The sequence below is a fragment of the Tasmannia lanceolata genome, unplaced genomic scaffold (assembly GCF_043159265.1).
Source record: "Tasmannia lanceolata isolate RefF3 unplaced genomic scaffold, GAP_Taslan_0.1 ptg000015l, whole genome shotgun sequence".
NCBI lineage: Eukaryota > Viridiplantae > Streptophyta > Magnoliopsida > Canellales > Winteraceae > Tasmannia > Tasmannia lanceolata.
The window spans coordinates 60,262,826-60,275,849 of NW_027518692.1; the positions used below are offsets into that span (position 1 = coordinate 60,262,826).

General features: G+C 38.5%; 1 protein-coding gene across 2 annotated transcripts; it reads left to right on the forward strand.

Annotated features, from left to right (window-relative positions):
* Nucleotides 1-9,075: 9,075 nt before the first annotated feature.
* Nucleotides 9,076-10,918, forward strand: LOC143892785 (uncharacterized). Of its 2 annotated transcripts, none has more exons than XM_077397650.1 (4): nucleotides 9,076-9,225; nucleotides 9,785-9,933; nucleotides 10,024-10,081; nucleotides 10,171-10,918. In XM_077397650.1, the coding sequence occupies exons 2-4, from the start codon at nucleotides 9,812-9,814 to the stop codon at nucleotides 10,468-10,470; spliced, it is 480 nt and encodes a 159-aa protein (XP_077253765.1). In that variant the 5' UTR covers nucleotides 9,076-9,225; nucleotides 9,785-9,811; the 3' UTR covers nucleotides 10,471-10,918. The 2 variants fall into 2 exon arrangements, with proteins under 2 accessions (XP_077253765.1, XP_077253764.1); XM_077397649.1 differs by having other exon boundaries at nucleotides 9,084-9,225; nucleotides 9,728-9,933.
* Nucleotides 10,919-13,024: the final 2,106 nt, after the last annotated feature.

Below are 13,024 nucleotides of genomic sequence, written 5' to 3' on the forward strand. Positions count from 1 at the left end.
TTCCTTTTAACATGCACAAGCTCAACCACTTTGATACACATTCAACATATAGAGTTAGGGCGGCAAAAGTGTTGGAACTTTGATATTTTCAATATTTTTGCCACTTTTTGTTGACCTTTTGATCAATACCAATTCAACTGGATTTTTGCTGATTTTTGTTCAATTTTTTGCCAATATTATTATTTTAACAATTTTCTTTTGCAAATTCTTCTTCTCTATCCTCTTCTTCAAGTAAAGGATTAAAGGAACAATAAATTAAGAAGGAAAAAAAAGTCAAGAAAATTAGGAAATTGGTTTCTAAAATGGGGAGTTTGTGAAAAATAAGGGTCGGGTCTCTCCCATAACTGCCCCCACAAATATTCCATGGAATATTGTTTTACTGTGTCCAAACATGGCCGGTAGTATGACTGTTTCACCATAAAATAGGCACTAAATAAAGGAAAACAATTTCAAAACGGAACTCCTTTCTAAAAATAAAGAAAGTGGAAATGACTGACGAGTGGTCATCTCACCTGTCTATCTTTACTAAATGTGATATCCCCTTTATTTTACAATATATTCCCATTTTGCTCACTCCTCATAAACAAAGGGAGATGGGTTAGTTCTTCCTCTTCCCTGATTTCTTGTCCCTGGTTTTAGTTAATTTTAGATAGTTCCATTGTTTGTTTCGTATAAAGCTCTGTTTCAAGAAATGGCAGCAACGGAGGATCAAATGGGCGATCAGTATTAGAACTCTCCTGATTCTGTTTTCATTGTGGATCCCATTACTACTTCGTCCAGCAACTTTCAACTGAAATCTTCAAGGGATGAAGAACATTGTATTTCAGCTCAGTTTCTCATCCCAGATCTCTTGGATACCCATCAAAATCTGAGATTGATGATGTACCTGATTCAGTTCAGAATGTTCAGAATTCCATGGTTGCTGAACCTGAAACTTCTCCCCAGCAATGCTTACCCCCAGTTTCCCCCCTTCACATCTTTTATTCTGAATCTTCTGAGGAGAAAGATGGAATGGAGGGTTGGCCAATGCAACCTGAACCCAGAGCCAAGCCTCTTTCATCATGTTAGTGCAAAAGAGCGTACCTTCTCCTTGGAATGAGGAAAATTCAGCTGCCAGTGGGCGTTTTGAAATTCAAATTTTCCGCCCATCCCCAACTCAAAACAATGTAAAAAAAAAAAACCTCAGTAGCTTAGTTACAGATTCTGGTTTTTTGCAGCCAGGAATCACAAAACCTTTGTACACCAACTCTAAGGATATACCAATAAGCTCCCTTCTTTCTCTCCGTCCTTTGGATCACCCCCCTGGATATCCAGATCCAAAAGGTCACCCCAAGAGTTTAGTTCATGGTCCAATCTTTCTGGATGCTCCTATCCCAAATTCTGTTTCTCTCAAGCAGATCCACAACAGCCACCCAAAGGATGCCAAGTGTTGGGTTTTTCGCCGAAGAAAACCCACTTTAATTACAAAGCAAATAAATATGTGGATTAAAGAAACCAAACCAACAAGAGAGCAATCACACAAAAGAACATAAAGATTTACGTGAAAAACCCTCCAACGAAGAGGGAAAAACCACGGGGCGAATCCGACGAAATATCCACTAATCAAATAAGTAATACAATGTCTTTATACAAGAAATAAGAGAGATAAAGGGTTACCTCGTTGCGAACAACAAAATCCACTTTCTCACCAAAAATACCCACTTCGATCTCCAAGTCGAAGAAGCCCAAATCCTCGTGAAGTTTCCGTGCAACAAAATGATCTAACGGCGCTGTAAGAACTCCAAGAAACGCTCCAAACGTTAGGTTTTGATTCCCCACAAAACCTTCAAAAAGGAGCCACCAAGAAAAAACCCTTGCTTTCTTCTCCTTCTTCTTCTTCTTCTTCTCTTTTTCTTTTTTTTTTTCTTTCTTTCCTTTCTATTTTTTCACTACTACTATTTTTGTGTTTTTTGTTTCACGCACAACACACCCACCAACTCTCACTTTCTTATTTTCCTATATCACATAGGAAACCTACTTTTCCTATTAAAATAGGATACATGGGTGTGTGGCCTACATGGGCTGGACCCACAACACCAAGGCCATGGAAGCCCAGATTCCAAATCCTATCATCCCTTGGAAAAACCTCTTTGCTGAACCACCTTCTACTCCTATCTCAACAAATCTGGGCCACATTAACCCTGCTGCTTCAGAAAAAGATGAAATGGCATTATCTTTGGAAGACTCAGTTATGGAAGAACATGGGAAAAAAATGGGCTAATTGCCTCATAGGGTATTTCATTGGGAAGAGACCTACTTCGTTTCCCTCCGAGATGCTCTAAGCCGCAAATGGAAGTTGCAAGGTACTCTTCAAATGTTTACCATGGACCATGGCTTCTTTCTCTTTAAATTCTCGTGTGAGGAAGATTGTACTCGGGTCCTAGAGGAGAATGGTCAAAATTTTGGGGGAAGGCCATTGATTCTTCAAAGATGGGATCCAAATACCATCATGGAAAAGAAAAAACTCACAGAAATTCCGATTTGGATCGAGCTTCATGGGCTCCATCTAAAGTTTTGGAACCACCATTGCCTAAGTAGAATTGCTAGCTTGGTTGGTAAGCCCCTCTACATGGACACTCAAACAGCTGAGTCATCTAGGCTTGATTATGCTAGGCTATGTGTGCTAGTTAGTGCGGATCAATCCCTCCTAGAATCTATAAAGCTTCGTACCTCCTCAGGTGAGATTATTCAACAAATCGATTATGATTGGAAGCCGAGTTCCTGTTCATTTTGCAAATACTTTAGTCATAGTACTAAAGCTTGCCATCTTTATTCTAATCATACTCATCCTCAGCCTAAGAAAGAATGGAGACCAGTCAGCAAAATCCACTCTGAAATTGTCTCTGAAATTTCGGGTTCAGTCCTCCATCAATATGAAGCTACAAATCAGAACTTGGATAAAAATTCTCCTCTTCGTACCCACTTTAGTCTCCCTGTGCCTCAGCATAGGTTTGCTATTCAATTTGGAAATAAATTCTCAATCCTTGAAGGCCTTGGTTCTGATACTCTTGCGGAAATCTCAAATTCAGTGGCTCCTTCCTCTCCGGACTCTCACTCCACAGATGGTTCATGGCAAACAGTTCAGAAAAAGAAGGAAAAGAAAGGAAAATCACCAGTTTCGCTCCTTCGATCATCTCCTCCATTTGTGCTTCCCTCCATTTCAAGACCCCCTCTAAAATTAGGATAATGGGGCTTGATTTGGGGTGTTTGTTTGTTTTCTTTTCTTACCCCTTTTGGGTTTTGGGTTGTCTTGCTCTATTTTGGTTGGTGGCTCACTTGCCCTCTTTAGTGTTCCTTTTGGAGTTCTTTTTTGTTTCCCCTTCTGCTGTGGGGTTTTCTTTTGGCTTTCATGATGTACCTCTTTTTTTTTTCTATTAATATATCTGGTAGGAGTCTGCCTAACCCCAGCTTGCCCATTAAAAAAAAAGGAGATGATATTTTCACCCCTCTGTCGTACGCATTCGCCCCCTTATAACATGAACAGTGGGCAACTTTAACGCTTTTTGACGTCAAATCACGTTAAAGGGTGCGACTGCGTACTGCAGAGGGGTGAAAATATCATCTCTCTAAACAAATGGGGGCATAAAAGTTGTACGTGGGTAAAATATCTCACTTGAAAATTTTATGCTCTAATCGTATTTGATTGTTTGTTTCAATCTCTCCTTCCTCAAACCCTACTTCGTCTCCCTCTCTTTTCATGGGGGAAACAGAAGAAAAAAGAAACTAACACCAGACTGCCTCCTTATTTGTTGCTGCTCATTCTTCTTTCCCTCCTTTAAAGTGTCTTCCACTCTTAACCAAACTCTCTAATTTCTCCACATTATTCTTACTTAATGCCCTTTTTGGATTACAAAAAAAAAAACATTTCTCATTTAAAATAATTTTCTAGGATTCTAGGCTGCTGGTAAGCCTGGTATTGACACTACCATGTTTTAATAATTGCACGAACTAGGCTTGTTTTTTCTTTTTAATTTGCTTGTTTTTTCTTTTTAATTTGCTTGTGAGAGCTTCTTGGGAACTGTAATAACCGTTGACAACTCTAAATAATAAAAGATTAGATGAGTTAGTGGAATTATCGAACTTGATTGTGCTAATATCATTTTCCTTTTTTATTTCCACAATTTAGAGGCAAATCATAAAGAATATCATTATAAATAATGGTACTTGTGGTGGTTCTAAACTTCTAATTAATTTTTTTCTTCATGTGTAATCAGAAATACGAAAGTATGAGATTTTGGAAAAGTTTTTCGTTCTCAAACTTTTGCAAAAAAAACTTGCAATCGAAATAGACCAAATATACAGGGCCTAATATCCTGTTTAGTTGGTAAGAAAGACATGTAAACAAAAAAACAAGAAAGCCTCTTTTTCCCTTACTTTCTTTGAAATTTTTTTAATGGTTTGGCTTAGAAAACTTTATTTTCTATTTCTATTTAGTGGATTGCCATTAGTTGGGCATGATAAGGGGGGATAATACAAAGTAAAATTCATTTTCGTGTGTCATGTGTCTTTCTCTAGTGATTCTAGAAGATAATAATTCTGTTTACAACAATAAAATTCATTTACTAAGGCCATGTTTGTTTTGGATTTTGAGAATCGATTAAAGTCCAGAGCTGATTATATTACTAAAATTGAACATTATTATGAGTCTAATAGCCACTTTGAGAATCCATTTTGAATCCAAACTCCAAACGGAGTATTGGACTCAAATTTACATTTAGGCTTTTGTTTGTTTTGGATGTGAGTCAGAAATTGATTATTGGACTCAAAATTAGATGAATGCTTCAGTAGGACGCAACCTCATTATAATAGAATGGGGCATGCCCTCCATAGTATAGTGGGTCCCAGCTTTGATTGATTCAAACCGTCCATCTGAGAGGCCCATCCTTGGATCTTCTATGGCCCCATAAATCATTCTAATCATGTTGGAGATCCAAAGTATAGGTTTAATAACTGGACGGTTTAGATCAATCAAGATTGGGACCGTCTTTGTTTACATGCCCGTATCATGCCGTATTGCCATCAGTTAACTGCGAGATTTAGGGGCATGATAAATCGACCCCCATATCTCTCTCTCTCTCTCTCTCTCTCTAACCCAGAGGAGAGAAAAGACACATGGGGGTCGATTTATCACTGCCCGAGAATTATTGCAAATGCACGTGTCCTGCAGAGATAGGTAATCTCGATCATCATACACGTGTACGGAAGAGATGCAAGGCATCTACTATTGTAGAGTGGTCCCACAAAAGGAATTCAAACTTTTGCATCAATCGCTTCTAGAAGATTGAGGCGGTGTCACATGTATGGGGTATCGATTCTCTCCTCGTTTTTTTAAGCAAAAAACAAATTTACGGGGATTCAATTGCCACCACTCAAAATTAGGTTGTCCACCCTGTTGCCTGTTACTCTTCGTTGTTAAAAATAAAAAAGAAAATATCTATCAAATAAGACAAGTCCCGTGGGTGGAAGTTCTAAATTATACCATTATTATACTTCATAATCTTATGCCCCCAATTCCGGTTCAAATAACGCCAACTAAATATTTTAATCTGCTATAATGACGAAAATACCCTCAGTCTCCTTTCCCTATGGCTCTGTTCACTTGTTTTCTAATAGCAGGAAAAGAAAAGAAAGGAAAAGAATCTGACGTGGAAAACTGGAAAAGAAAGGAAAAGAAACTGTGGAAAAATTCCTTTTGTGAGAAAATTCCGTTGTTCACTTGGCCGAGAAAGGAAAAGAAAGTATGCAGGTAAAGTGGTTTTCTCAGGAAAGTGATTTTCTCACCCTTTTGGTGAGAAAATTTAGAGGGAAAGTGCAAGAAAGTTTGTTTTCCACGTCATTATTTATATTTTCCACCTGTGTAATTATGCTTTTCCGAGAAAACAAGTGAACGGCAGAAAATGTCAAATCATGTCTAATCACGGAAAAATTTGGCTTACTTTCTTCTCCTTTCCTTTCTCAAGAAGGCAAGTGAACAGAGCCTCTGACAATTGCAAGGTAACCCAAGGTAATCTTTGTCTGAAGCTTATTCTTCGAAGTTTATTCATCTAAAAACCTAGGCTTCACTGATATTGACCGTTCATCTAGTTGGTCCTACGATAGATTGCCATTGGCTTCCAAAATAATTCCAATCAAGCAATTCTAGCCGACAGATTTGTTGCGTGGCATTTTGGTCAATGATCTGACGTTCCACATTCTTCATTTCTGGAGAGAATAAGGTGGGAGTAATGGCCTGTTTGGTGAAACTTTTGCAGCTTGATATTTTTATTGCACGCGAGGAAAGTGTGATATATGGTTACCAACTATATCATATAAAATGTTCATTTCACACGTTCCAGAGGAGAAATTATGTCATGAAAATAGAAAATTGTTCTTGCTTGCAGAAAATATTTTACAATTTAATTTTGTGTGAATGAATCTATAAATAATAATTATAAATTTAGTGTGTAAATACAAAAGTGAATGGGTCCTACTTTTCGTCATCGAGGGAGACAAGATAATAAGATTGCGTCTCCTAAAATTTTTTCTGTTACCATGGATAGTAAAAGACTATTTTGTGCATACAAATGGTAATTTTAAGCATTAACCTAATCAGCGAGTGCGCATATGTTTTTACCATTTCGAAAATTTTACCGAGTGATTAAAGAAAGTGGAAGAGGAAAAATGGACGGACAGCATTCGCCTGGATGAGAGCCTTTGTCTTCACCCTCAGAGATCTTATCGCAATCTCCTCCGTCCATCCCCCACTTCTTCTTTTTTAATTCCTCATTTTTGTTCCTTCCTAATTTTATCTTATTCTCCTTTATTGTTTTACCGTCCCTATTCTCTTAACTTATTATTCTTGAGAAAAGTACGGAATGTGGACTGATGTTTGGAGAAATTATGGATTTCGGGCACCTTTTAAAACAAGAACAAAAAAAAGGCTAATCTTCAAAATCGGGTTGGAAAACCCTAATACCTTTTTGACATTAACATAACTGTCATTCAGCTTCCTTTTTCGTTACTGGTGTGTTTCACGAGACTCTTTTAGTTCGTATGGTATTTGAACCGGCAGAACCTTGGGTTCGATTCTATCTTGGCCGTTGAAAATACCTAGAGACAGATGGATGCCTGACACATGTTGAACAACTTTTTAGAGTGCTAGCGGCTCTATACATAGTCGGTTTGGTTTGGATTTGAAATATTTCTTTGAACCCGGAGTCCTTGGATTCGTTTAAATCTTGAATAGACGGTAGGATCCACGACACGTGGACATCAATATGAAACGGTGGTGTTTTCTAATAATACCGCTCTCTGTACCCATTATTCCCCTCTCTATACCGATTATTTCCATCGACGTATCCATTATTTCTGCCGGCGTACCCATTATTTTTGCTTACACCCTATTTCCAGCGGCGTACCTCTTGATATTCCGGCGGCGTACTCTATAATCCAGCGGCGAACCCAGAAAATCCGGCAGCGTACTCGGTATTCCGCCGGCGTACCTATTATTTCCGTTAACATAATGGGTATTTGAACCGACAGAACCTTGGGTTCGTTTCTATCTTGGCCGTCAGAAATACCTAGAGACGGATGGATGCCTGACACATGTTGAAAACTTTTTGGAACGCTAGCAGCTCTATAATAGTCGGTTTGGTTTGGATTTGAAATCTTTCTGTGAACCCAGAGTCCCTTTGGTTCGTTTAAATCTTGGTTGTCACAAATATGAATAGACGGTTGGATCCACGACACCTGGACATCAATATGAAACGGTTGCGTCTTCTAATAATACCCTTCTTTGTACCCAATATTTCCCTCTCTGTATCCATATTTCCATCGGCGTACCCATTATTTCCGTCGGCGTACCTATTATTTCTGCTTACAACCTATTTTCGTTGCGTATCCCTTGATATTCCGGCGGTGTATTTTATAATCCGGCGGTGAACCCAGAAAATCCCGCAGCGTACTCGGTATTCTGCCGGTGTACCCATTATTTCTGCCAGCGTACCTATTATTTTCACTTACGCCCTATTTCCGTTGGCGTACCCTTGATATTCCGTCGGCGTACCCTATAATCCGTCGGCAAACCCAGAAAATTCGGTAGCGTACTCAGTATTCCAGCGGCGTACTTCAAAATCTCCTGGCGTACTCATTATTTCCACTTACGCCCTATTTACGCCGACATACCCTTTGATATTCCGGCGGCATACTCAATTGTCCCCCTAAAACTTAGGATTTTTTTATTAAGTTTAAGTCGATAGATTTATTTTGATTTTTTTTCCGTAAAGTTAGCCCCTCTAATTTCGGGATTTTTTCTTAAATAGATCTGAGGGTTGGGATCATCTCTTTGATTTTTTTCCAATTAATTTACCCTTTTATTTTCTGAATTTTTTTGCTAAAATCAATTCGTAAACTCTCTCTCTGGTTAGTTTTATTTTTTCCATAGAAATCTATATAGATCTGAGGGTTGGGTTCATCCAATGGAGATGATTTATGCGGTGCATCTTATATATGTTGTGGCCCAACAAATGAAAGGTTTGGATGATATTTTCAGTCCCCACGTTCTCATCTTTTAAGATCGTTTGCTACGTTTTTGGATGATATTTTCACTCCCCCACTTTCTCATCTTTAAGATAATGATTGTACGTTTTCAAATCTCATCCACCTGGAAGGGCAACATAGGAGGACTCGTATGATGTCATAAGGGTAGGAGGGTCTTTTTCCAAATCGATTTTGAAGATTAGCCGATATTTTGTTCTTGTTTTAAAAGGTGCCCATAGTCCGTAATTTCTCCAAACATATGCCCGTATCCCGTATTCCCGTATTCCTCATTATTCTTTTTACTTTTTTTCATCAGGCGCAATAAGCGATGCGCTTTTTCGCGGTACGCACCACTTGCATGATGAATTAAAAATAAATATTGGGAGGTGATTTTTTAACCCCCCTGTAGGATTATGCGCCCCTGTTGACGTGATTTGACATAAAAAAGCGTTAAGCTCTGCCACAAATCACTTTTCAAGGGGGCGCATAATCCTACAGGGGTGAAAAACAACCGTCTACCTAAATTACTCTACTTATCGTACTAGGGCTTTTTCTGCCTCCTACATTTCCTATAAATATTAGCGATAGCACCTCGTTTCTTCCTTCTTTCTTCTCGTTCTCATTCTCGTTCTCGTCCTTCGTCGAGTGAGAGAGGGTCCGGTAGAGAAGGTAAGATCCTTTTTTTTGTTCTTTAATCTTTTTTCCTCATGTTTTCTTTCTTTCTTTTGTATCTTCTTCCCTGTCTAGAAGAATTTTTCTGTTTTTTTTTTATCTAGATCGCTTTATCTCTGTATTTTCCGTCGTGTTTTTCCGATGGAATTTAAGATTTGGATTTTGATTTTCTGAGTCTTTTTTATCTTTAAACGAATTTTTTATTTAAGAGACAAAATTCTATTAGACAGAAATGAATAGAACCAGGACATGCTCTTCTTGTCAGAGAAAACGGAAGGATTTTCATAGATCTGTAGAATTCTAGTAGGGAGTTTTGGAGGTTTTTTAAACAGATCCGCAAAAAAAAAAAAAAAAATCTCTTTTTTTTGCCATGTCTAGATTTGAACTGTATAGATCTGGCTAATAAACCTATAAATTCAAAGTTTTTCCCGTTTATTTCCTTCCAGGACTCATCTTCCAATTTTCTCTGACAATCCTCTGTTTTTTTACCTTCTTGAAGGCTTTCTTCTGTAGACCTGGTAAAGCTGTAAATAAGATGAACCCCTGTGTCTTCCAGCAGAACGCCTTTCCCACCTCAGACGAGATGAAGAGCTCCGGCACCATCTACGATCGGAAAGATCCCGTCGTTTGCCCTAAGCCTCGGCGACTCGGCCTCCTTATCCCTACCGTTAACGATCCTGTTCGGCCCTCACGATTTCATTTAAGGTAATTTTCCCTTAATTCCTCCCTTAATTTCATTCGATCTCTCAAACTTTCCAAAAACTCACCTTTTTTCCTTTCTTATACCACAAGCAGTCATCCAAAGGAGTCGTGCGATCCAAAAGCAGAGAGGGAGCTTATCGATATAATTAAAGTACGTTTTTTCACCTCCTAATCAAGACGTTCTCTAGATCTATATCCTATTTTTTCTAATTCTTATAGTTCTGATCTTGTTTCTAACAGGGAGTATACGGATCTGATCAAATTGCTAACCAGGTAGCCTCATCTCCGCCTTATTTCTGCGGATCTCCGCCGATCCGAGCTGCGAATCCTTTGATCCACGATGCTCGTTTCGGCGATGAGAAAGTGGCTTTGTTATCGCCTCTACCAATACCTTCCGGATTATCTCCTTCTCCGTCAACATCTGGCCGGAAAAGTGGATTTGTTCGTAACAAATTCAGCCACAATCCGACCGTGAGAATCGAAGGTTTTGATTGTCTTGACAGAGATCGGCGAAATTGCAGCATCCCTGCCTTTGCATAGTGAGAAAAAGTACATAAAAATTTTCAACTACCACAAAACAACAAACAAAGAACAGGTACGACAGACTAAAAAATAAGAGTTTTTTAATTGAAGAAATTTCGAGAGCGCGGTAGAGAGAGATTTGTTTTTAGTGTAAATCCCCATCTTCTATCATCTTTTTCTTTACGTAATTTCTGTAGATTTTGGAATAAAGAAGAGAAGGAAACCTTCTTTTCTTGGTATTAGGTTCGATGAAAAGAAGGAAACGTTCTTTTCTTTTCTATTAATTGTTAGGTTTAAAGAGTATTGAAGGTTTGGTGTGTCCTGTATATGATAAAAGGGAGAGGGAGGTTTCTTTTTCCCTTTTTTTGATGTTTTCTTATTTATTTGCGGCGAAAATCTGTATAAAGAAATGTCAGGGTTGAGTCATCTGTAAATATAATCGAAGGTCCGAATTTCTTCCGACTTATTTTAGTTGTTGTGGTGAGTTGAAGGCCTCTATGCACAACCATGGTTTAATAATTGGACAAATACAGCCTGTCCTTTCCTTGTTAATTCGTTCATAAGAGCTTTTTGGGAACTGTAATATAACCCTTGACAGGTTTTTAAATAATAAAAGACAAGATGGGTTAGTGCTGTTATAAAAAAATGGTTGTGGTGATATCATTTCTCTTTTATGTTTTTCTTGATAATGACACAAATGTAATAAAAAAAAGAAGAGGAACTAGTGCTAGTGTGGACGGAAGTGCTTGTTTTTTGTGTTTGGAAAGAGTCTTGGTTTGACCGGATCACGGCCGTCTCCGATGGGATGGGTTTTTGAAGAAGTTTAAACCATGAAAGCTAAGCACGTGATATCATCAGCAGTAGATATTTTGAATTATTTAAAAGGCAAAAGATATAGTCCCCACTTTTCTTCCCCGTGTCACTCCCTTCCAGCGGAAAATGAGTAGTTATAAACTTGAAACTTATAAATAGACTAAAAGGGAGTGGCCCGAGGAAGAAAATGGGGTCTAATATATTATATATATGCAATTGATCTTGGATTAAATTAGTGGCATCCATTGTTGAATTAACTTAAACGCAAATGCTTAGATGGAACGCATCTCACCAAACTATGAGAAGGAGGTCTGAACAGTCCCGCTTTTGTCAGGTTGTCTGAATACTGAAGGAAGGTTCCTATGTGGGCCTCACATGGAGCGTCAACGAGGCATTTTCTGCCGTTTCGTGAGAGGCATCTTTGGTGTGTCAAGTGGAGGCGTGATTTTCGGTTTTGTGCCCATACAAATAATGCATTGTTGCGCTACATCTTCAATGACACATCTACCTCACTTTTTTGTTAGACCGTCTGTCTCCCTAGAAGGGCACACCCTTAGCCAAAGAGTTGAGGCCACAGCAGATCCCCTTTCACAATAAATTATTGCTGTCTTCAAGTGGTGAGAGAGCGTAGGGTAGGGAAGGGTGAGTGGGAGAAGGAGAGAAATTTGAGAGAGCACGATTTAGATTAGTGTGGGAAGTGGGCCAAAAATCAAGAAAAAGTCAATCCTATTTTAGTTGAGTTCCCTACTCAAAATAGGATCAGCTTTTCCTTGATTTTTAGCCACTTCTCACCACTTGGTTGGAGACACTAGTTTCTTAGGCATTTCACCCAACCTACGCCCTTCTCTCCACTTGGAAACACTAGTTTATCATTGCAGCCATGACCCATTTCCAACCAGTTTATCGTTCGGTTATTTCGGTTCGGTTGGAATATCAATCGGTTCGGTTTCGGTTTTCATGGATGCCAAATTTCGGTTTTCGGTTTTGAGTGGAAACAATTCGGTTAACCGAAATAATGATAAAAATCATTATTTTTTCAAAAAAAAGTGTGATACGGGCACTCCAAAGGATGATCAAAACCGTCCATTTGATTGATTACAACTTAATTAGGTTGTGCTCCAATGATCACTTCGATTGGATGATCCTAGCCCTTCGATCGAAATCAAGATTTTGCATTTTCCCTCTTTTTTTCCCACTATTCGGGTTATTCGGTTATACCCGAATAACCGAATTTTTAATCGATTCGGTTTCGTTTACCGAAATTTGATAACCGAAATAATTTCGGTTATTTCGGTTCGGTTATAACCGAATAACCACCCCTATTTCCAACCAACTGTCTATCAGAGCGTACTAGATCGTACTTGTGTTATATCGTGCTTGCGTTGTACACGGTTAGGGCTACTGTTACTACGGCGAAGAACGTGCAAAGTAGATAAGAATTGATATTCGGTAAGGCCTTGTTACGGGGCTTGAGCTCAAATGTTTAAACCCAGCTTACCTACTGAAAAAATGTATTGATAATAGGGTGAAGTCCCCTTATCTTTTATTATTTGATTGGCTGCAGAGAGTTTTTGTAATTGTAATAGCCTTTGACAGCTCGTTAAATAGTAATAGGCAAGGTGAGTTCCGCAGTTTATCAAAACATTGTAGAGCAAATATCAGTAGCCAAAATAAAATGTTTGGGAACATAAATGAACAAAAATATTGGCACTCTCCATCTGGATATTTTCCCCTTTAAATATTATGAAATTATTTCTAA